This window comes from Gallus gallus, chromosome 3 (genome assembly GCF_016699485.2).
Source record: "Gallus gallus isolate bGalGal1 chromosome 3, bGalGal1.mat.broiler.GRCg7b, whole genome shotgun sequence".
Taxonomy (NCBI): domain Eukaryota; kingdom Metazoa; phylum Chordata; class Aves; order Galliformes; family Phasianidae; genus Gallus; species Gallus gallus.
In genome coordinates, this window is record NC_052534.1 from 92,725,984 (window position 1) to 92,749,515 (window position 23,532).

The 23,532-nt window shown below is 35.8% G+C and overlaps 1 protein-coding gene across 1 annotated transcript in view; it reads right to left on the minus strand.

Moving 5' to 3' along the window:
• The window catches only part of MYT1L (myelin transcription factor 1 like), a 300,887-nt gene that overhangs the window by 51,370 nt on the left and 225,985 nt on the right, over positions 1-23,532 (minus strand). Inside the window, 7 exon segments of the mRNA XM_046939137.1 lie at positions 3,953-4,021; positions 4,945-5,066; positions 6,758-6,994; positions 9,262-9,509; positions 15,340-15,551; positions 19,174-19,281; positions 21,536-21,626. Coding sequence (XP_046795093.1) covers positions 3,953-4,021; positions 4,945-5,066; positions 6,758-6,994; positions 9,262-9,509; positions 15,340-15,551; positions 19,174-19,281; positions 21,536-21,626 — 1,087 coding nt within the window.

Genomic DNA, 23,532 nt, shown 5'->3' on the forward strand with positions numbered 1-23,532 from the left:
GTGGTTAATTGTTTTGTCATCATAGTTAAGTTTACTCATCAATGTGTTGCTTTTCACAAGCATTACAACCAAAATAGTAACGTTTGGAAGGCTTGGATTCTTGTCAGATATTAATTTCTTCAGAGACTCTTCATCACACCAGTAACAGAATTAAAACCAAATAAATTATTCTGTAATTTCTATTTTGTTACGCCAATGAGAACATTGACCAGACTGTCAAACTGCTTTGACCTATCAATAAACTATGCACAAAGACAAAAGTTTTCAGTTGGACTTTGGGTAAAAGAGGAGAGTCACACAATCTTCACAGTCTTAAATAAGCAAGAAGTCTTAAAGTATGGGTGGCAAGGAATAATTAGGATAACCCTGGAACAATTTAATTGAGTGACAATGTCATCTTTCTGCAAGCCAGGAAATGTGAGTGATGGAATTTTTAGAGCTATAACAACCAAAAGGCAATACAGGAAAATATTTTTTCTCTAACCTTTACTGATTCTTCAGTTATTTTGATTATGACTACATCATAAGCATTATTTAAAGTCTCCAGAGTGTGCTATTTTTTATTTTATGAAGGAGTTAAAAAACAAAACAAAATACCAATGTACTAGCAGAATTCTAGTTAGAAAGCTGCACTATGATTTGTTTGTGTTGTTACAGTACACACAAGGATACTGTGGATCAGTAGAATGTGATATAAAGGCTGTACTAGCACAAATGCAATATTTTCTCTATGAGCTATGTATGGCAAATTGAAATAATTATGAAAGTGTCCTAAATTATGTAGTACAGAAAGTCACTACACTACACTACCAACTCTAAGCCAAACAATCAATCATTATCTATACTCCACACATTAGAGAACTATTTACCAGAAATTTTGAAGAGGTTGAACTCGTTATGGATGACTGGAAATAACTGCATGAAAACCAGAACAAGGAATAAAAGATGAAGAGATAGGAATAGTACAGATTGGAATGAGCAGGACAGAAGGGATCTTGGCTTGGGATACAGATAAAAAATGCCTTTATATTTCTCTCTGAAGCCCAGGGCAGGAGTCAAATCTGCTAATACTCACTCCTCTTCTGCTGTCAGCAAATATCTATGAAATGCATTAGTAACATTCCCCCCCCCCTTCTGGTGCCAACCCATTCAGAGTGCTATACCTTTCACTGCTGTTTTCTATCACAGTACTTCAGGTGACCTATGCAGCAGACACTAAAAGCCTCAAGATGCCACATTATGTAAGTAGGATCCCACATTATGGAATTTCTGCTTCATTTCAGCTTGCTCTTTTTAAAAGCAAGGAAATTAGTCTCCCAAACCTCTCACACAAAAAGACAACAAATCTAAACGAAGTACTTCACAGTTTAAAAACTACCAAATCAAAGTTGCTTATGTAGCTTTGGTTTAGCTGCTTTGAGCACATATGCATTATATTTACATGACAACATCTTTTCCCCTCTTAGGCAGAGAACGAGCAGAAATGAGAGCTGTATAAAGGATGCTATCATCCATAGGACTCCTACATCCCTGCTTTTGAATATATGCCTTTGTACCAAATTCAGTACAATGGCTTAGTAGCAGAGAACAATAAGAATATTAATATGATGGAGACAGGGGATGGGCTGGTGAGACAAGGAGCTTGAAACATGGAGAAATGTAGAAAAAAAATGATAAAGGAAATAAGACAGAGCGAATGGATCAAGTGGAAGAGTTTTGGGGGAGGAGAAAAGTAACTGCTGTTCTGGATCACTGGACTCTATTCTGCTTTCTCTGTACAGTTCATTCCTTTTCACAAATGGTGAACTATTCATTGTGTAGAATTGCCTAATTCCCACAGATCCAAGAGAATTCAGTGGGAAGTTGGCCTTGAATATAAATAGTTCTCTATAGAGTGAAGAGCTAGGTGAGTCTAGTAAGTATCAAATTGAGCAAGTAAAATGATATGGTCAAATTTTCTCACTTTAAACTAGTGTTAATACCAAACCTGACTTATTTCAGTGTATAATTGTAGGTGAAAATAAATTAATTCCAAGTGAAAATAAATGAACCCCTTATAACCAAGATACATTAATAAGGAAACATTCAGGTGCGGTGTTAGTGACACATATGTGAGTGAATTAGTTGTCATATCCTGAAAGTACAGTTTGAGAAAAGTGCAGTGAAGAACAAACAGGGCCACACATGGGATAATGAGGAAAACAGAGGAAATCCATTAGTTGCTTAAAAAGTTATTACTGTCTGTCCAGTGCAACATACAATTTGTTATCCAATGGAAAAATAAATGACCAGAAAATGAAGATTTGCCTTGTAATGAAGACGAAAAAGAGATCTGAGTTAAGTTGGCCTGTCTAAAATTCTAGCACTTTCTAAAATTTGTACTAATTTAACAGAGTTTTAATGTGCTCAATAGGTAGTACGATAATAACTCCTAAGTAAATAGGAATTATAGGTTAGCTAAACCTATATCTGTAACTTTAAGCATGACTCAACCTTGTTTTCTTTGCTTCCAAAATAGGTAGATAAAATGGCAGAGAAAGGAGTGGGAATCAAGTTCAAGTGGTCTTCTATTCTCTCTGGTCTACATGAAGTAGGCTTTACTACAGATATTTGAAAAAAGTGGAGGAATGGGATAATCCCAGAACACTGTCCCAACTTAACTAAACTTTATAAAAAGTTAAAGCAGCAAAGTATGTGCTTAAAGTATTATGCCTGCTGCCCCAACAGTCATGTCTATGTAACAGCTTTATCTATGTAATTGCAGCTCCCTGATCATCTACAACACATGCCAACAAAAAGTCAGGCCCAAATCTGAGTTTCTCTGGGGTTATTTATCCATACTCTGCTTATGATTATATATACGTATATATATGTTCAGTGATCTCATTTACAGCCTTTCCTCTTGCACATCACATTGTCTTCTAGCAAAAGATAACAATACGATCTGAACTGACAGTTCAAAAAAGTAACTTTAGGCTGGAGGGGTAATACACCTGAATTCTGTACCTCTTCCTTGCACTTAGTGACTATATTAAATAAGACTAGAGAAATACCTAACTTCAGTAGGTTTTTCATACTTGCTTTCTTATCTTTCCCACCAGTTAAAGTTTGTTTTCTCATCAAAGCACAGAACTCAAGAAATCCTAGTTAAGGCAATAATGTACGATAAAGACAGAATAATGCTTAGCATAGCAACATAAGCTACCCATTCACTTTTTTTCTTGTTACTTACGAAAATCTTTCCATGTTAACCATACTACCATTTCAGGAATACCACTAACTCATAGCACTAACAAACCCTACAGTTCTTCAACATACAGAATTCCAATCAAGCACATGGTGCAGGAAGACAGATCAAACCTTTCTCACAATTCTCTAACTCTCAAGGCTCACAACTGTCATTTCAAAGAACTGAAAGAAAATTGTGAGGAATGCATTTTAAGTAGGGGAATAACTAACTTGACACTAAGAAACATAGTCAAATGAGAAAATGCATTAAGCTGTTAACAGTGATACAAACCTGGGAAAGATTATGCAAGCATTAGGAAGAAACAGACTGCTTCCTCTCCCCTCTAGTCTAACTCTGAGAAATACCATTTCACTAGTTATGTAGTCAGAAGTATTTCATCAGTCTAATCTTGTGAGAATTCTCTGTTCTAACTAGCAAATTCAAATGTTCAGAAAAGAACTGAACAGGAGTTCAAACATGTAGATGAAATTTCATTGCTATCACTTAATGAATACTCAAAAGAAAATACTACGTCAACAGATTTACACATAGACCTGTGTGGAATTTCTGGAGAATTCACACACTTCTCAAGCACGGATCAACCACCTCTGCAGCATCTATGAGCTCTCCAGATAGACTGCATTTCTAATTTCTGATGTAACTATACACTGTTTGTGGTCAAATAAATATTTATAAGGAAAATATTTGTTCTTTATATCTTACTTGAGTTCTTGTGAGCTTGTGGCCAGCATACTTCGAATGCTTTTGTCAGCCAAGGGACAGCCAGACAAACTGTAAGACATGGTAGGACAGACAAGTAAGTTAATCTTCTTATTAACCGAACACTCCCAACAAACACAACATAAAAATTAAAAAGTAAAAGTTTGTAATGCAGAAAAGCGATGGGGCAAGTGCTGTAATATTGAATTTTGTAATATAGTTAACCCTCTGAATATATTTAGATATCAACGTTACTTCCAAAATTACACACTGTAAATGTTCTTTTTTTGTTTGTTTCTCTATGAACTAGTAGAATGTAACAAAAATATTTGTGGTTCCTGGGTTAACTACTTAAATGCTTAGAATGCTTTGGAAATTTTAGTAATCTATTTAAAAATAAAAGACGCTTATACAACACACAAATTAGCATGCTTTTAAGATCAACATATACTACTCAAAGGGTTAACACATAGTTCAACGTTTTACTTTGACAGCATTGTTGAGGTAAGCTGAAAACAATAAATTGAAAAGACAGAATCCACCATGAAAAAAATGAAGTCACACCTTCTATGTGAGGCGTAATTACCAGTCACATGACCACTCCCATCACACCCTGGTGTTGGACATCTGCCACCAAACAAAAACAAAAACAGCCAAAATAGTAAGTATGTTTAAAAAAAAAAAAAAAACTTTTAAAAGTTTCATTGTTTCCAGTTTAGCTGCAATGACTGCAAGGGGTTTTAAGCATCCTAATTGAAAAGCTGCAAAATGAACAGGATTAAATGAAAATGGCGTCTCAATACAATATAGCATCATTAAGAACAAGCAAATACACATTAACTTATCACTTTACTTAACTGGCAGTTTGAAACATTTATATGCTGCAAATGTTGCATGCTCATACTGCAAGGCGTATATGTACTTGTTTGTTTAAAAAAAGACAAGAGAGAAAAGGTTAAAAGGAGAAAAATAATTTCACCTCACATTATGCTTACGTTATTAAATCCTTTTTGCTCTCTTTGCATTGAGGGTATTTGGGTTTAGGACTTGGGATTGTAACTTCACCAGGATACCTTCTTTCTTCAAGTGCCTCTTGGAAAGGATCCAGATCTTCCGGCTACAGGCAAATATACGAGCATTAGTCTCAACTTTCATAAAATATTATGAATTATAGTCATCACAGGTTATTTCCTTTTTTATCCTACTTCGTCAGAAAAAAACATGAAATTATTTCATATTCTTTCACCTATCAAACTTTTAAATAGTTCTTCCTTATTTTTATGCAGTCTTTGCAGTGTGTGGGAATTAATTAGGCTATTTAATTAAAGGGGAAAAAAAGGCAAAACATTGCTTTTATGTAACTGATGTAGTTTTTTTTCATATAAAATAAATAGTTAATACTTTTTCTAAAGACACTGGAATAAAGAATAAATGTAGCATCTTGTTCACCAAAGAGCCATCTTAGCAATTTAAATAATTTAGAACGTGGCAAAGACGAAGTAGGAACAACTGTAAGTTTGGGGCAAACCTCAGTGGATCCGTCTAGAAAAATGTAATTATATAATTTAGAATTAACATTACTGATGCACTCAGTAATTCAAAGCCATCTATTTCAGGAAGTGGTCGAATGCATGATTTAGAGATTCCTGCAGATGGTGCTACAAACACCACAGCAGAAATTTATCATTATGTTTGCTCTGAGAAACACTTCATATTGCATTTTTTACCTCATATTTCACTGATAAAAGATAGATTTCCTAATTCCAGTGAAATTAATAGCAGAACTGTGACTAATACCAGAGGTAGAATGTATGCACTACACAGTGGAAATGTTACTTTGTTATAAGTGTCAAAGGTATTGAACTCAGTTTTAAGTTCTAATTAAAATAGGCCTGAAATGTATCACACACAGATTATTAGCCTAATTTTATAGTTTACACCAAGGAAAAACAAAAAACAGTGTACTGAAGTGTCCAAACATCTACCATATATTGAATGTAGCACTGCAAGCTATACAGTGGATAAGAGTTGAAACCTGACAAACAAAATCAGTGGCATTAAAACTTGTCATCAGATTTCTTTCAGTGTCTTGGCTCACACAAGAACACATCCCACATGATCTAAGTATTGAAACATAAAATAAGTTCACTAACTCATTCTGTTGATTTGCCTTTTCTGTTTAAAGGGTCTTGCTGTTGTCTTAGTATTCTGAACTGAAAAGTAACACCAATTTCAAATATCCCTTCTTTGTGTAATTCTTTAAACAAAGTATTTAATTAATGCAGGCACTTTCACACATAGAGCTAACAGGAGTAGGTAAGTAATCTAGAAGATTAGCTGAAATAGTTGAAAGCTTACATTACACTCTGATGCTTTTGTTTAAATTGATTTCTAAGCAATACATACTTTCAAACATTCAGCACATCTTTCATGGTTTTCAGATTCAGTGGGATATCTTATCTTGAGAGCTGATTATTCCAGTATTGCACAGTTCTGTCAACTTGCTCATATAGAATATCATAATCTGGATAAAGTGAAACATCTTTACTGCAGAAAATATTTGCTAAAAAGATGATATTGTTAGAAAACATGAATCAAATTTATGGTTCAAATGTTGTCTTATGGAACTTAGTCACAGATCAGATGTGTGTCAGCATGATGTATTTCTAAAGATTAACCAGCAGAAGTTGTTTGGTTGAAAACCACCATTTTAACACCTATTGTTTCCTCTTTCGCTCCAAATATCAGAAATACAATGGATTACAAAAAGTAGATTGCAATGAGAACGAGTAAATGAAAAAGACATACATTAATCTCTTTGGAATCATCTTCATCTATCCTACTGGGCTTCATTTTAGTGTAGTCCACTGGTAAGTCCCAGCAGTCACTCTCATTCAGTTGGTAACAGCGGTTGTTCATCACAGCTTGTCGTTGTGGTGACATTGGCTCCAGTGGTGTCAAAATGGTACAGCAACCATCTCGCTGCCTCTGCTTGTTCATACTCAGGTCCAACGTTCCATTTTCATCGACTTCCATATCAGGATTCTGTCAAAAGAAGAAAAATATTGTTAATTTAGCTTCACTGCTACCACTCTGTGTTCTTCAGTATATTTTATTGCCTAGCAGAATAATAAAACGTGTTTCCATTCCTGTATAGATTGAAAGCATTGAGCCCACTCCCACACATAGCATGATGCTATTACACAACATTAATGCTGTTCGAGTAGATTTCCTCCTGAATGGCTAATCTGAAGCTTAGGGGAACAGGGCAAGAGCCTTCATTATGCTCTCCCACCACCCAGTAATACAGGTGGAAAATTTAGGGTGAAAATGAGAAATCTCTAAAGGTATATTCTTGTTGTTCTCTTTATCTTCTTGGTCTACTCTGTGACAGGTGAATACCTCTGAGTTAATATCTGCATAATTCTTGTTTAAAGTCCTGACACCTGTCTAGGTGATTAGAGTGGAAAAAAAGTAGCTAGCGTCAAATAAATTTGTTTCTTTGTGTATTTAACATTAACAGTCAGTTCTTGAATAGATACCATCAGAGAATTAAAAAGGAACACAGGGCACCCAAATGGCACTGTTACAGGAAGAGGAAATGCCTTTAATTTTCACTGTTCCTTCACTGCAGATGTAAGAGTATTAGCATGTTGTATATCTGCCTTTATAATGAATAAATTTAGGTAACACAATAGTTGTGATAATTTCTGTGGCAACTGAGGTACTGCAAAATATAGGGTGAGTACAAGCTCTGACTTATTCCTTTACAGAAACAAACAAGTGTTGTCTAATGTTTTTAGGTGAGGGGAAAAAAGATGATAAAATGAAGACGGATTTTTTTTTTTTTAAGAGCAAATAAAATCAAATAATCACTAATCTGTTCAAAAGTGAAGCACATAACGTTTGGTTTCAAAACTAGTGTGAATGCTACTGACTCCTTGTAGGTCTAATGACTTTCTCTCTAGTAACAAAAGAGCTGCAGGAAAGCATTGTGAATGCAAATCCCTTTTTGATCAATTACTGCCTTTTCTCATAACATAAATACAATTGATATTATCCTGCTAATTTTATTTAGAAAATATTTGTTAATTTTCTTGGAGTCATTCATCCAGTTTTTACATAGGGCAAATGTTAGGAAAGAGGCACCTTCTGTTTTTAATGTATAAGACAAAAGGTATTTTATTCCAACTTTTTACATTGTGTTGATATAGAATGCAACTGTATTTTTAACATTTCAGAATGAGATTTACCTCTTCAATATTACTAAAGAAGTTATTGTAAAAAGCAGCATCTGAAAACCAACCATTTCAGATTAAATTGGGTTTTATTGCTAGTGCTTGCTGCTAAGGGTTTAGTTTCCTATGAAACTTCTAGAGGCTTTTACATGATGAGAGCAAGGAAACCTTTGTCTACGTGAAGAAGAAAAGAACATGTCTGCCAGCTCAAAATCTCTCTTAAAAGCACAATAAAAATCTTCCCACTGCACTGCATCTGTCTACTCAGACATCTAGTGGTCTCCTCTAGGTATCGCTGTACTGCTTGTTGATGTATATTAAATACTAATCTTTTAATAGCTATCAGAGTCAAAAAGTAATGTTTAAAATTAAAAAACAAACATTCTGCTAAATCTTTACTGAACACTAATAGTGTACTGTTTTTCTTAGTATACAAAGCTTAACAACAACGTTTATTATTTGTCTCCATGGTCATTTCATAACATACTGAGACTATGAACATGCAGAACATCAGTGACCCTGCACCTGATAAGCACCTTTGAAATCACGTGTACTGGAGGATTTATTGTCTGTTTCAAATGTCTAATGCAATTACTTAAGAACTGTGATACCATACATAGGCAAGAAATTCTAACATACAAGCAGCATAGATTTCCTTTTAATAGATCTTAGAACCTCAGGTCTCATATACGACTTTTAAATGAAATCATATCATTAAATCTTGATCTTTTCACAAAATGTATGAATCAGACAGTGTTTAGCAAAAAATCTGTAGTGCAATTAATACCACTTGAGCAATTCAAACATCTTTTATAATTACAGATCTCACTACTAAGAGACAAATTAAAAAACGAGGGAGTACATGCTATCATGCTTTCGGTTTATATACCGATCAGGTTTTCCCAAGATACTTGAGAGCAATTTCCTTTCTTTTTCTGCTCTAGCAGAAACGTGAGATTATGTTAATTTTGAGTAAAAGAAAAAAAAAAAAAAGCATTCTTCTTTCTATCAGAGGCACAAAGCTAGTGCAGTAAAGATGAATCTTCATCAACAAACAGAATTACTGATTTTTACCCTTGCACAGAGATCCTGAGGCTTAGTGGAGAGGTTCTGAGGCATCTCCCTGCAGCGGGTGGAAAGATTCAGAATAGCAGTAGCAGCCATGTGTGCTGCCTCCATGTCATGAGTGTAGTCAAAGCTGCTCTTGCTGCAGGTACTGCTGGCACTGCTGCCTCCACCACAACTCATATTGCTGCTGCTGCTAGGGGCATAACTGCTTGTTGTGCTGCTGGTTGGACTTGAATTCTTACAGTAACGTTTAGCTGTGGGAAGAAATATGACAAGTATGACTCAAAAGAACTAGCATTCTGCATAAGTGAAGAGAAAAACAAACTGCTGGAGGTGAAATTTATAATGAGCAACAGTAACCAATACAAAAAAAAATAAAATAAAAAAGGCAATAAGAATGATGGCTGTATTTCTTGATTTCTGCCTGTGATTTTTATATGCTAAATATATGAGTTCGTGTGAAATAATCCCCCGTACAAATCTGTATGATGTGATCATGAATTCTTCTGACAAACAGGCTGGATTTAGAAAACAATAAAAACACAAAGAAACACTGCTTTTACCCACATATAGAGTCAGACAAAAGGTAGGATCTGCTCAGGTTGTTCAGTTTTACTAATGAGGGGCAACGTAACATTATAGGACCTTTCATAGCTACATGAGCAAGTGTAGTTTTAAGGTCTATACTCCCCAAGGCTACTGGACATCAAGCACACTGAAAGGGCTCGGGTCTCTGGACCAATGTGCTAACCATATATTCTTAAACACTTCACACTTCCTAGAAGGATTGTTCTTCCTATACACACTAGGAGACTGACCATCAGAAAGGAGAGGAAGACAAGAAAATGATGAAAGAAGAAAGAAAGTGGCCACATGTAAGTTATACCACGGATCTCACAGAGGCAAAAGCAGTGGCTGCATAAATGGAAACAAACATGAGTGACTCACCCCCAGCTTCAAACATCCCAAGTGCTTACAATTCTTTATAAAAACAATAAGGGCCAAAGATGCTCATTACTGCTCATACTGAGACACAGAGCACTGTATTCTGACTGACAGAAACCACTAACGCACTGACAAAGTTCACTTCCATTCTATTTAAATACAATGTAGAACTGTTGCACTGTATTAAGACATGCTCCTTACAGCCAAATGTATTGTAATAATAATGCAAAACAGTCCTATTAGCCCACTTATTTCTCCAATCCTTTCCCCAAATAAATTATTTAAAAGCACTTCTATAAAATGCAAGGTGTCAGCTAGTCTCCAAAATCTAAAAGTTTACATATTCTCATATAAAAGTCAAGGTCATAGGATACATAAATGGATATTACCGTGACTATTTCCCCTTACGATGGAAATGTATACTGTAGAGATCATACCATATAGCACAGTATAACAATAACAAACTAGCATGCTGATTAGAGAGCTATACAAAAAAGGTCAGACTCTAGCTAGAGCTCTTCTGTGATGGGTTCCATTTAAATGCCAGACTCTTCAGGTGCATTTGTCTGAGCAGACATACATATAATAATCTGCTCCCATGAGCGCAGCCCATTTGTGAACCACAGGCTGCTGTACTAGGCAGGCAGTATTCAAAAGAAGAATCAGAAAGCAAAATATCTCTGCTAGAGCTTATGTCATCTCCCTTCTTAAAAAAAAAAAAAAAAAGAAAAGAAAAAAGAAAAGAAAAAAAAGAAAAAATCATGGTGCTATTTTTACTGTAAAGGAAATAGTGTTTCACTTAATTCATAACAGATGAAATTTTCTCAGGAAAGCCACATAATGCACAGGGTGTGATTTTTTTAAGTGAAGTGAATGCTGAACATTCATCACTTTTCTTTGTTTTAAACACATAGTAGCACTACTTTTGCAGGGTATCCACTAATAATAAACCTGTGAACAATTTCTCCAGAGTTTTATCATTAATACAGTAGCCAGTGGCAGTCATTAAAAATTCAGCATTTATCCATTCTTACTTTGTAATGGCATCCAAAACACACATGAATTTTTGTATATTTAAGGAAGGAAATAATTGAATAATTCAGTTTCTACTGTGATAACACAGCAAGCATCCTGTACAGCTAAGCATGTCAAATTAGAAATATCTTTCAAAATTTATATGGACAAATAAGGCTTATGTTACTTGCAAAAGAACGCTAGTCTTCTCACAGAAGGTCACATTTAAATGAACATAAGAGACATACTACATGTGAAATCATATATGTAACAATGTGTGTTAAAGGGAGGAAATATGCAGCTTTATACATAGGACTAACCATCAGAAACTCATGCAGGCTCTGATATGGACTCCTCTGTGGCCTTGGTCAAGCTATGTTATCCCTTGAATTCATTTTCCCTATAAATAGAAAATTGCTTCTAAAATTTAGTTGTGTTGTGATTCACTTGCAAAACACTTTGAAGGCTTAAAGTGCTATATGCATGCTACACAGTTCTTAGCTTTTAGATAACCAATGATTTAAGCAAAACTCGGAGAGAAATGGCCATGGCTATTTTAAATTAACTGTAAGTGCACATTTTAAAAGAAGTCATATAGCCCAGACTGCTCATTCCATGTTAGCTTTTCAGGAGAAACAAAGACCACCAATTTATAATGAATTAAATCAAGTCCATTGCAAAGGAAGGGGAAGCTACACTGTTTCACTATCACATAATTCTGCTTGCTACATAGCTCAGCTCTGTGACACCAGATTCTGGAGCTCTCCAGTCCACCTATGCTTTATGATCCAGCAGTGAAACCAAACACCTTTTCCATTAATAATAGATACAAGTCTAATCCACTGTATTTCCATCCAGCATACTGGCTGCCTACCAGGCATGTCTAGGGGCTAATTACAGAGAACGTCTCTAAGTCTAAAGTCTCCTCTTTCTAATTAACAACAGAGGAGTGGGAAAGATCTCAACAACTTAAAGGAGCGAACTCTGATATTCTGAAAGGAATTTAACTCTACTCAGAGAACCCCATCCCCAGTATTGGCTATATACTGAACTTATTAAGGACATTAATTACAGTTGCAACGATTTTTATTACTCGCACCATGAGATATTAATCTCATCTTATTTCAGGTATCTGATCTAGTCACTACAAGCTTTCTCTATCAACAGTAGAAAAAAACTTTTGGGCAATGACGTACCTAGTTTAAATGTGTACTTCAGGAAGAGATGAATGGCATCAAAGAAGCATCTATCTTCCTCTATGGGTTTGAAAAGGGCGACTAGTTCAGATATAGGTGGTATACACAATAGAATTCTAGATATGGTCAGATGAATCCCACCCCTAACGTTTTCTCAGTGTTTTGACAGAAGGTCCCACCATTATTGGTGGGATGAGAGGAGTTTGTCATCATCTGAGAAACTGAAAGGGCTGCTATCTCCTGCATGCTGAGTCTAACTGTTCTTATGTCTGCTGCTGTATACCAATAACCCAATAAACCCCAAGATGTGAACAAACATGAAACTGGTATAAAAGATAAAGCAAATACACAAACACAACCAGGGCTTATTCTCCAGGAGTTATTGGAGCATTCTATCTCACAATACAAAGTATCCATTTTTGTTTGTTTGTTGTTAAAGCTTACTGAAAAAAAAATCAAGAAAACAATACAAAGGAGATATTTATGTTCATGTCACACACAGCCATACACTTCTTGAACATATAATGCCTTTCTCTGATGATGAAAATACAATGCTCGCTTACAATTAAAATAAGACTGAAACATGAAGTTATTGATTTTTCATATCCTTAAACTGTTTGTCACAGCTTATATGGTCAGAAAAAATAGACTGCTGCTTAGATGCAAGTTCCCCAGAAAATTTAGGCTTTCCTTCAATATTTTCAAGATGAAAATACTTTTCAAAACATAATCTGCTCTCATATAAATGTGTACGTGCCAACACACATAAGAAGTGTACGCTCAGTACCTCCATAATGGTCTTGGTACAAATAATTAATAATTTATTTTACATACAACTATGAAATCACTTAGAAATGCTGCAAAATTTCTTGAGGAAAAGTGGCTCTTTTAAGTTAAGAGACTCTTCCTGAAACTGCCTTCATATTCAAGTGTTTCCAATAGCTGTCAGCAAAACCTCGGTCCCGCTGAATGCCAGTGACAGAATTTTACTTCATCTTTAGCTGATCTTCCTGAGGAACTCTGAAGCCATTTGTCCATTTAAGACAAACATGATGGAGTGATCATATAATATTAAAGATCTAGGGATTCTAAACGTTTTCTGAGTATTACTGATTGGGTACAAATGAAAACTCAAATGATGCCTGGGATCAAGTCAGCATATCTGCCTGGTCAAACAACACACACATCACATGCAGCTACAGCGTGTGCCACTGCCTGCAGAAGTAGCACTATGGATAAAATCCGTTGGAAATTTGCCTTCGTTTGTCAGACAACCTGCTCCAGCTGTAATGAGCATCAGGTTTCCTCAGTACACAAGAATAATGTATACTTGCTGTACCAGCATAAATCACGTGTATTTTGTGTCCCTCTGTCCCCTGTGGCTTAGATAACTGAGCAGTGAAACAAGCTTGTCCCAATCCAAAAAGATTCCCAAAGTAAAATTCTAATTCATATCAAAATAAGGTGAGAATGTAGAAAGATAGCTATATCACCCAAATATTTCATTATTTAAGACCACTGTTGAACTTGTGTTTAATGCTACATGTATTTTCAAGTTCTGATGATTTTGAAAAAAGTATCCTTTCTAATTCTTTGCTGAAATAGGGTCTTCAATGAGAAAAAATATGCATTACTTGCTCAAACATCAGTACCTCAATCCATACATATGCATATTCACAGGTTCCCTAGTAACACACTGATTCTTGCCCTTTGCAAGAGTAGACAGAGCATATATGCAACAGTTTTTCTTATATCATTAGCTTACTAACCACAGTTACAGTTAGTGCATTACCTTTAGTAATGTTCAAGCCCTTTCTCTGACACAGGCAAATGTGATGAGTGTATGAGAGAAGAAAAAAGGCCACTTTTACTCAAAAATAAGTTGCCTTTCATACCTCTTCTCCTTTCTGCTATAGTGGAAAAATATGCCTGTTGTTTCTAAGAGAAAACAAAATATCCAAAACATTAGAGATATGGAGGCGGGAGCTGTATCAATTTTCCTTTTCTCCACTTGCCTAGTTTTGAACATCAGAGTCTGTGCTCAGGCAACAGCATGGATTGGATTGTTTTGTATAGCATACTTATTTCTGTTTTCCTAACAAAAAATCTGGCACCTGCTTGAAATTTCCTACGGTAGTAAGTGAATAGCATCAAATATTTTAACAAAAAAAAAAAAAAAAAAAAAAAAAACACATTTATTACTATATCATATACATACATGTAATATACATATATATAAAATTTGTATTGTTTTGAAAAAATCTTGATGTCCTCAAAAGTTACAATCCAAATCCTGCATTCTTCATCATGTAGTTCATTTTCATCCCTAATCAAAATCCTCTTGCTTGATGGACACTACTGTATTCACTTGAACTGAAGCCACTTTCAGTCTAATTCTGAATGTAATGTGAGGTTTCCCAAAGAACTCTACGAGTGTATTCACAAGGATAAAATGAGCACAAATGCCTCATTAAGTAAGTAGCAGAGATTTCTGAAGTGCAATGAGATCCAGGTTTTCTACTTCCACATCCCCACAGAGTACGTATGTTATCTTTATGAGTTACTTGAACTGCTATACAGAAATGAGAATCCTAATGTGACCCATGAGGCCAGGTCTCCCAGACAGCAACACAATGCAGTGCTCCTGCACCACAAGAAATAGTTCTATTCCTTAGTTTTACTGCAATCACAACACATCCCAGGAGCTTAATAGCTGGAGATGTTCTTTTGCCAGTGCAACAACTGTGAAGCAAGCACCGTATAAAACAACGCTTTTTAAAAAGGCCTTTAAAAATAACTTACACATGACAGCATTCCTCATAATACTATATGAACATGAAAACATGTCTTATTTATATGATGTTTACATATACAACAACATGATCAACTGCAAACTTGTCTCTCATGTATAAGAGTGTGCACCTCCTACCATCATATCCTTTGGGGGATATATCCCTGGATTGCACCTTGGGAGCTATGGCTCTCTTGCCATAGGCATGGTTGTCATAACTGTTATATTCAAACGTAGTCTTAGAGTATTTCTCTAGTTCCTTGGCCAAGTTGGAGCGGGGTGTGGTGGTGGGGACATTGTTTCTGTAGCCATACTGAGGGATCTCCAATTGCTTAACAAAGCACATGGGCCTAGAAATTAAAGATATGTAAAGTTTGTTAGATGCAGTTCAGTTTACTGTGTTTGTGCATAATTTATAGTTCAGATTAGAAAATCTTAGTTATTTCTTGCACTCATGAGACAGCAATATATTATTGCATTTGCTTTGTTTGGTTATTTTCAGCAGACAAACAATATATATTTTCTTGAACAAAGCCTAGACAAAATTAATTCTATTACAGCTGAATGTATCCTGTATCTAAAAGTATTTTAAAATTCTGTTTTAAAATACCCCAGGGTTCTGCTTTCCCCTCGTAATTGCACCACATAGCAAACATTTTCTCTTTTGGGAGGTGAATCAAAAAAGGATAAGTGGACTGACAGAAGAAGTTTGAACAAATTCCTTCAAAAGTCAAAAAAGAAAAAAAAAGAAAAAAAAAAGCACTGGAAGCTCTGTTTAATTAATGGAGTTTCCTCTAAGTCTTTTTCAACAGAGTTGCATGCTGTTCTCCTGTACATTTTCCAAATGACTTAGTCTTGTTTCATCCTTCACTATAGAGTTCCAGGTTGATCTTGAACAATACACAGGAGACTCTCACCATTTCTGTGGACTTTCAGCTGACTCACAGGTCCTGCTCACCCTTAAATACAAGGTTCGGGCAGGAGCTGCAACTCTTGCTACATAAATACCTAAAGGAAAGTTATCTGAATGAATACAGAATAAATGTGTATCAGCTAAATTTCTCTTTCCTTTAGGATCAGGGAGGATAGTCCCAACTGATCTCTTTCAGGCCCTTGAAGAAAGTTGTGAAATCTCAGTTAAAGAATGTTGTAGTGAACTTCTCCACTGTCACATCGTCTTCTGCATGTGGACACAGAAGTCATCAGCCTTCAGTGTATAAGGCAAGGTCAGATCTCGGAAACCTTTCCTACACAAGAAAGTGTTATATAAATGGGTCATAGGAAGCAGAGTCTATGCAGTGATGCTTGCCTACCTACTGCATTTAGCAGGAGGTAAAGATGATGAACAATACATCTTAGGTGCTTCTGCTGGAATCAAGAATCATACTGTCCTGAAAAGTTTCTCTCTCTCTCTCTTTTTTTTTTTTTTTTGTTACTGCATTTACAACCAGTGGGAATAGAAGGAACAGTTGTAAGATCGTAAACTCAGTCAAGACCAGAGGAAGGTTGGCAAAATGGAATGCGATATCTAGTAAGAATTAGATTTTGAATATTATGTTTTTCTGAATCAATTCATTTTCATATAATTTAGGATATTTATGTAAAGATCACCCAAAAACTCACATTAGTCATACTATTTCCTTTGATTTATGTTTGCTAACTTCTTTGGATATTTCTTCCTTCAAAACACAGTGGGAGCATTTACGCAATGAGCTGATATGAATATTATTTTGATTCTACCTCAAGACAATCCATGTTCAGCTAACAAAAAATGTGATTCAGTTCTTGTACATTCAGTGTGAATTCAAAATTTCTGCGGAACAGAGGTCTTATGAATTTGATTTCTCTTTAAGAAATTCTAAATGAAAGTGGGATGGAAACTGGGATGAAGACAAATATTCAAGACTTTTTCTCAGAACATCACTGTCTCCCTATTAGATGCCTGCATGTAAATATGATAATTAACTTCCAAGTTCTTCCTCTCAAATACTTCAGTGACTTAAAGGTAAAAGGGAAGCAGGAGATAAGATGAAAGCATTATCTGAATTGCTGATAAAATGTGAAACACAGGGCAGACTCACAAGCAACATTAAGATTGCAGTGCAATTTCCTAGGGAGTTTTCCAGAAAACTGGATGCTGCTTTTGAGCAGTTGCTTTCTTTGTATGGCATCCCTAATGAACAGTAATAAAAACCACTGCATTTTTTTATTTGCCTTTTTCTACCGATGAGAAACTATGTTATGCCCTCAAAAGGTCTTGTTTATTAGTAGGCTTTAAGAATCTTTCTATAAGAAAACTGTCTGGGATGTTATATGAAAAGTAGAATAATCTGAATTAGGGGCAGTTAAGAAAAAAAAACATCCAAAACAATCCAAGGGAAGAAAAGAAGTCAATAGGCCCTAGAAAAAAAATACCACAGATGTGAGCAATAAATCTGTGTTCTTAGTTCTATCAAAACAGTGTTTTCTTTCTTTTTCTTTTTTTTTTTTTTTTTAATATTATGACTATGTGAAGCTTAAGAGAATATGCAAAGAATAATCTTGACAATGCAAAATTTCATTTTAAGCAACCCTATCAGACCTGTGCCCAGCGGGTGGTGGTCAATGGAGCTAAGTCCAGCTGGCAACCCGTTTCAAGTGGTGTCCCCCAGGGGTCGGTGCTGGGGCCCATACTGTTTAGTGTCTTTATTGATGACCTAGATGAAGGGTCATCAATAGGATGAATAGGATCAATAGTGTACTCTTCTCCCAGGCAAATAACAGAACCCAAGGAAATGGCCAGAAGTTGTACCAGAGGAGGTTTAGGTTAGACTTTACGAGAAATTTTTTCTCTCAGAGAGTGGTCAGGCACTGGAACGGCCTGCCCAGGGAGGTGGTGGAGTCGCTGTCCCTGGCAGTGTTCAAGAGGCATCTGGATGAGGAGCTACGAGATATGGTTTAGTAGCATGTGGTACCAACGGGAATGGGAAGGCAGTTGGACTAGATGACCTTGCAGGTCGTTTCCAACCTTGTGATTCCATGATTCTATGATTTTAAATCTATAAGATAATCCAATACTAAGAAACTAATGGGATAAATAGGAAACGCTGGGAACTAAATCTGTGGCACTTCCTCCATGCTCCTCATGACAGCTGAGAGGAATGTACCTATCCCAGCCCACAAATACCGCAGTATCCACTAAGAAATTCTGCAGCTCTTGGGGCATCATCAATACAAGGCTGGAATAACCATGCAGAAGTCTAGTTCTTTCACATGTATCCTTCACACTTCAGCTCCTTAGAAACAATATTTTTTCCACCCATATATCTCAAAAGAGGAGACAATAGTGGAGAGCTAGTTATAGCTTTGGATTAATGAAGAATAATATATGGATGAAGAGAAGGAGTATAATTATGTCAAAGTGGTTCAAGATCATATAAAATTTAGGATAAATTTTCTTTCCTTTCCATCCTTCCTGGAAGTGAGTAGAGGAACAAAGAACTACATCTGACTTTATTTTGGGATCTAAGCTGTATTCATCATTTTTCCAAGTGTCCTGTCAAAAAGGTCTACAACCATTTTGGTAATGCAAATAGGGCTTCTGGTTTAATTTAAACTGATATTTACTAGTAAAAGCCTGCTGAAAAAACCAAGACTTACCGGTAAATATTAGTTTATTCCCAAAAGATACCAACTTTTTTCACACTGTTCTTAGACTTTGCACTCCAGCAGTCATCTTTACACCAAACAATGCCTAAGACAAAAATGAGCTTTTCAGCTTTACATGTATTTGCCAAAATAATTACCAACCCTCCCCCATGTAAATTGAGTGGGAAACATACTTTGTGAGAATTGGATCCAGAAGCCCTAATTCTAACTCTTCTTTAAAGGAGATATATATGTATATACAATGTATATAAATATAAATTCTCAGATTAGGTGAATGTGTGATGAATTCTGCATAATAATAAGTATTATAGTGATTTCTAATACCTTAAAACCCGATCTGATGCCTGGTTTGATTTTGACACATCACAGTTCTGATGCTTCTCTTGAGCTTTAGCCAGTTTCTCTGCTGCAGCAATAGGACATCCAGAGAGGCTGCAATTACAGAAAGGAAATTTAATTTTCTTGTCCTGCGTAGTTTCACATTATAGCACTGATCCAATTACTCCTTCTTCTCCTTAGCCTGTATCAGGAAGAATCTGAAGGAAAAGACTTTCCAAAAGCTTTTTGGTCATGTGTATTTTCTCTAGACTTCCTTTCTTCTGTTTTCAAAGTTACACAGTAGATCTTAGAACTGTTCTTCTCTGACTGTATGTGGGTAGATCATTTATGGATGTCAGCCAGTGAACATACCAGTAAGAGAGGAGAATATAACCTGGGATCTATTATGCAGCTCTGTTAGCAGACTTGTAACCTTTATGAATCTGTAAATGTTGTCAATGAAATGGCTTCTAAAGATGATTAAACACCATATAGGCCAAATTTTGCACTGCTTCACACTTTATTCAGATTTATCAAAAGCAAGTTATATAAATGAGTGCAAAATTTGGCCTAAGGTCTCTAAATCTACATCTCAAATGTATTATGCTTAGTGATTGTTCATGAAATTCAAGCACTAAGGTATGTTTTCTAATAAAAGATGATATAACATGAAAGGAAATTCTGCACTTGAAATTCAATTAAATTTGCAAACACTGAATTACCATTGCAGTGACTAAAATAAGCCTTTTTTTTTTTTTTTTTTTTTTTTTTGAAAAGATGCAGAACAGTAAAAAATAAGTATATGACGCCAGCAGATGGTGCTCTTAGTGAAGCTGCAAAAACCTGTGACCTGACAATGGAGGGGATCCTTTCCTTGTCACGGTCTATTGCGTGCTTATGGGACTGCAGTTCTCTGTGTTCTCCACAGGAAAAGAAAATGAAAGGCAAATCAGTGCATTCCCAGATGTTCCCTTCTCTACGGGAAAAAAATAAAATAAAATAAAATAAAATAGTGAAGCAGAGCAAAATGCCCCAAAAGCTGCAGAAGGAGGTGAGCAGAGACTGCAGACTGCTCCTTTCAGCCCTTCTTCGGTTTCCTAGCTCTGCAGAGGGGTGAGGGGGATCTGGAGTCATGCCAGAGGGCAGCTGCTCTCTATTGATATGCTCTTTTCAGACACCTCTAATAGTCTAGTAGATATTCAACCAGAAGTGAATGCTGCTTCAAGCAGTAGTAAATCCCATAACGCCTTCTCAGAGATTTTTGCCGCATCTAACAGCAGCATCACTACAGAGAAGAAAGGGGTACCAGAGCTTATTGTATAGGGTAAGGCACTCACAAGAGTCTTCCAGGAGGCATGCAGTAAATACACGGGGCTCCAGTGAGGCAGAGCTTGACAAGACCGAGCATTCAGTACCTGTGCAGTCCCTTACACATTGATGCTACAATTAACAGTGAAAAAGGAACTAAATAGGAACCTTGCATCCTTATACCGTCCACTCACATTTCCTGGATTTTTTAAAAACTGTAAAGAAATAAGCAAGATCTTGTATTTTGTGAGAATACTATGACTTACTAAGAGTTACAGCAATGTTGTGATAATTTTTTTATTTGTCTAAAAAAAATTAAAGGGAAATTGCATCCTTTCTATAAGATTCTATTAGTAATTTTAGGAAACTGTAGAAAAGTTACCTTTTTTCTTGATCTCCTTTTGACTATTTATATTTAACATTTTTAGCTTCTAATTTTTAAATGGAGTGAGACATTTTCATAATCTTTCATAGATGTGAATGAGGTCAAAAGTATATTTTTGGTAGAAAAGTTAACTCTTGCTATGCTTGTGTACCTAAAATGCTGTTTCTCATGTATAAAAAAATAACCATTTTTGTAAGTAGAGTGGAATTTTTCATGCAATATAATCTCTGACAAGAGTGAAGTGTGAGGACAAGAACTCTGCCCTAGTCTTGATGATGTTGGCAGACCCTGCAGTCTCCCTGTGACATGCCCATAAGGACGTCATACTCATTTTGTATCACTGCTAATACCAAAACAAGAAAGGAGAAAATAACCAAAACAAAACAAACAAAAATGAAAAAAAAAAAAACACCCCAAAAGCTAAGGATGCTTGAAATGTATTCTGCAGATCAATTCATCCATTCTGAGGCAAATGCACATTTATCCTCCTCAGAAAACACATGAAAAAATATCACTCTTTAAAGCAGATAAAGCACATGATGCACCATCTGTCAATCTTAGAAACAACACAACAGAACACACATTCACACTCCCCCCCTGCCACGGACTGCTAGAAGGGCTGCAGTTTGGAGGCACTGTTCCCTCTAGGTTGGTGTCCAGTGATGGCATCCTTACCTTCGGTGGGAATTCCTGTTGCTATTTACGTGGCCCCGGCCTGTGCAGCCTGGTGTAGGACACTTAAGAACATTTTCATGCATGGCAAGAACTTGACAAGGAGAGTAAGAGAAAACAGCAGAGTATGAAAACAAGAAAAAAAAATCAAATCCCAGTATATATGAAACCATTTTAAAACAAAGCAGGATTCATTAACAACCAGCATTCCTCAAAATACACATGACACACATAGCCAATAAAGCCTGATGAGGGAAGTAAGTATTGTGACCCCTATACTCTAACACAGGGCAACAGTGAAAGTTATGAAGGCTACAGAACCTATAATCAAATGTGTCTGTAGTGCAACAATGAAGCACAAGACTTCCCACATCCTCATACAAAAAACACTGAGCAAAGATCTGCTCAACAGTGAACAGCAAGCTAGCAACAGTCCAATAAAAAATTATGGACTACAAAAATTTGTCTAGGAAATGTATGCGCTTGTAATATATCACTTTACTCACACAGTATTAAGCTCGAGAATGAAAATCTGCTCTCAAGTTATACTGGTGGACCACTGGATTACTTGAAGTACACCTCAATGCAACACTGATTAGAATTTGATACCAACTACAGGACAGCCCAATTGATGTAGGGCCCAGTTCTGCCCACATCCACATAGATATCTATGTCTATATGATGAGTAGAATTGGCCCTTTCATATTTTAACTTGTATTTTTCACAGACGTGAAAACTGCAATTGATAGAATTTTTGTTAAAAAAGACTAAAAATTAAAAATAAGCAGTTAAAAATTCGAGGGATGGTTGAAAAAAAAAACAAACCAACCAACAACTAAAAAAAATAATAATAATTAAAAAAAAAAACAGAAAAAAGAAAAACAACCCAACCTTTGTAAAAAAAGAAACAAGTGGAACAAGCTTAAGCTAGTAAACTGATTTACATCTGCATCCATTGCAAACTGGATGGAAAACTTACTCCTACTGTTTCTTAGAGCAGCTGAATCAAAACTCAAGCTATGCAGTTCCAAATTATCACAAGCTTTTTGGTAACATGAGGCAGTTCCGTGTAATGTGAGACGTATCTGAATCCACGTCTCAGAGCTGGATGACAATATATCACTCTGTGGAAAGAGGCTATCCAACTCCTGCAAATTTCTTGTTTTCGCATTCAAGCACTAGTAAGGAAATCTGCATTTAGTTCTCTCTCTCTCTCTCTCAAAAAAAAAAAAAAAAAAAAAAAGTTCTAACAGAATCAGTAAATTCCTTGACTGAGTAAAAAATTGAATAAATAATGTTTAGAGACTTGAGAATTCAAACCATATATACTGATTAAATGATAACCATCATCATCATCCCATCATCAGTGTACTAAAACATGTATAGATGCAGTTTTACTCTGAAATTCCTACTATTTAAAGCTGTTCTTGAAACATGCTTCACAAGGCCAACATCACAGGAAAAAAATAAAAAGATGAGCTCACCTTTTCCATTTTAGTAGGTACAAGAGCATGCAAACAGTTTAAAGCTATATTCTTCTTTGATTTGCATAGTCTTCTACAGGGCTTTTTATTTACCATTTATAAAAATGAGAGAACTTTGAGCAACTGAAAGAATACTCGTGTTGCAGAAACTTACAGGGTCTTACAAAGTGAAGAATAAATCTATCTGATCTACTGTGTTCAGAGATGAACCAAGATGCAGCAATGTTTCCTAACGCACTTCCTCATTACTTCTGGAAGAAGCCAGTCTACTATGAAAGAGAAGACTTCTTATTTCTGCTCCTCTTGGTGTATTGATCTATTTCCACTTTCCTGTCCTTCAGAATCTAGTTGCCCTGGGAAATTGGAGATCATTACAGCCCTGACTGTCTTTCATGTTTCCTTTTGTCTCTTAAAACTCTGTTGAAGTTAGGTCTGTAAGTGCTAATGGACAGTAGGGATTTTAGTCCATAGGACTCAACAGAATAACTCCATTTTGAAATTACTTTCAAATATAAC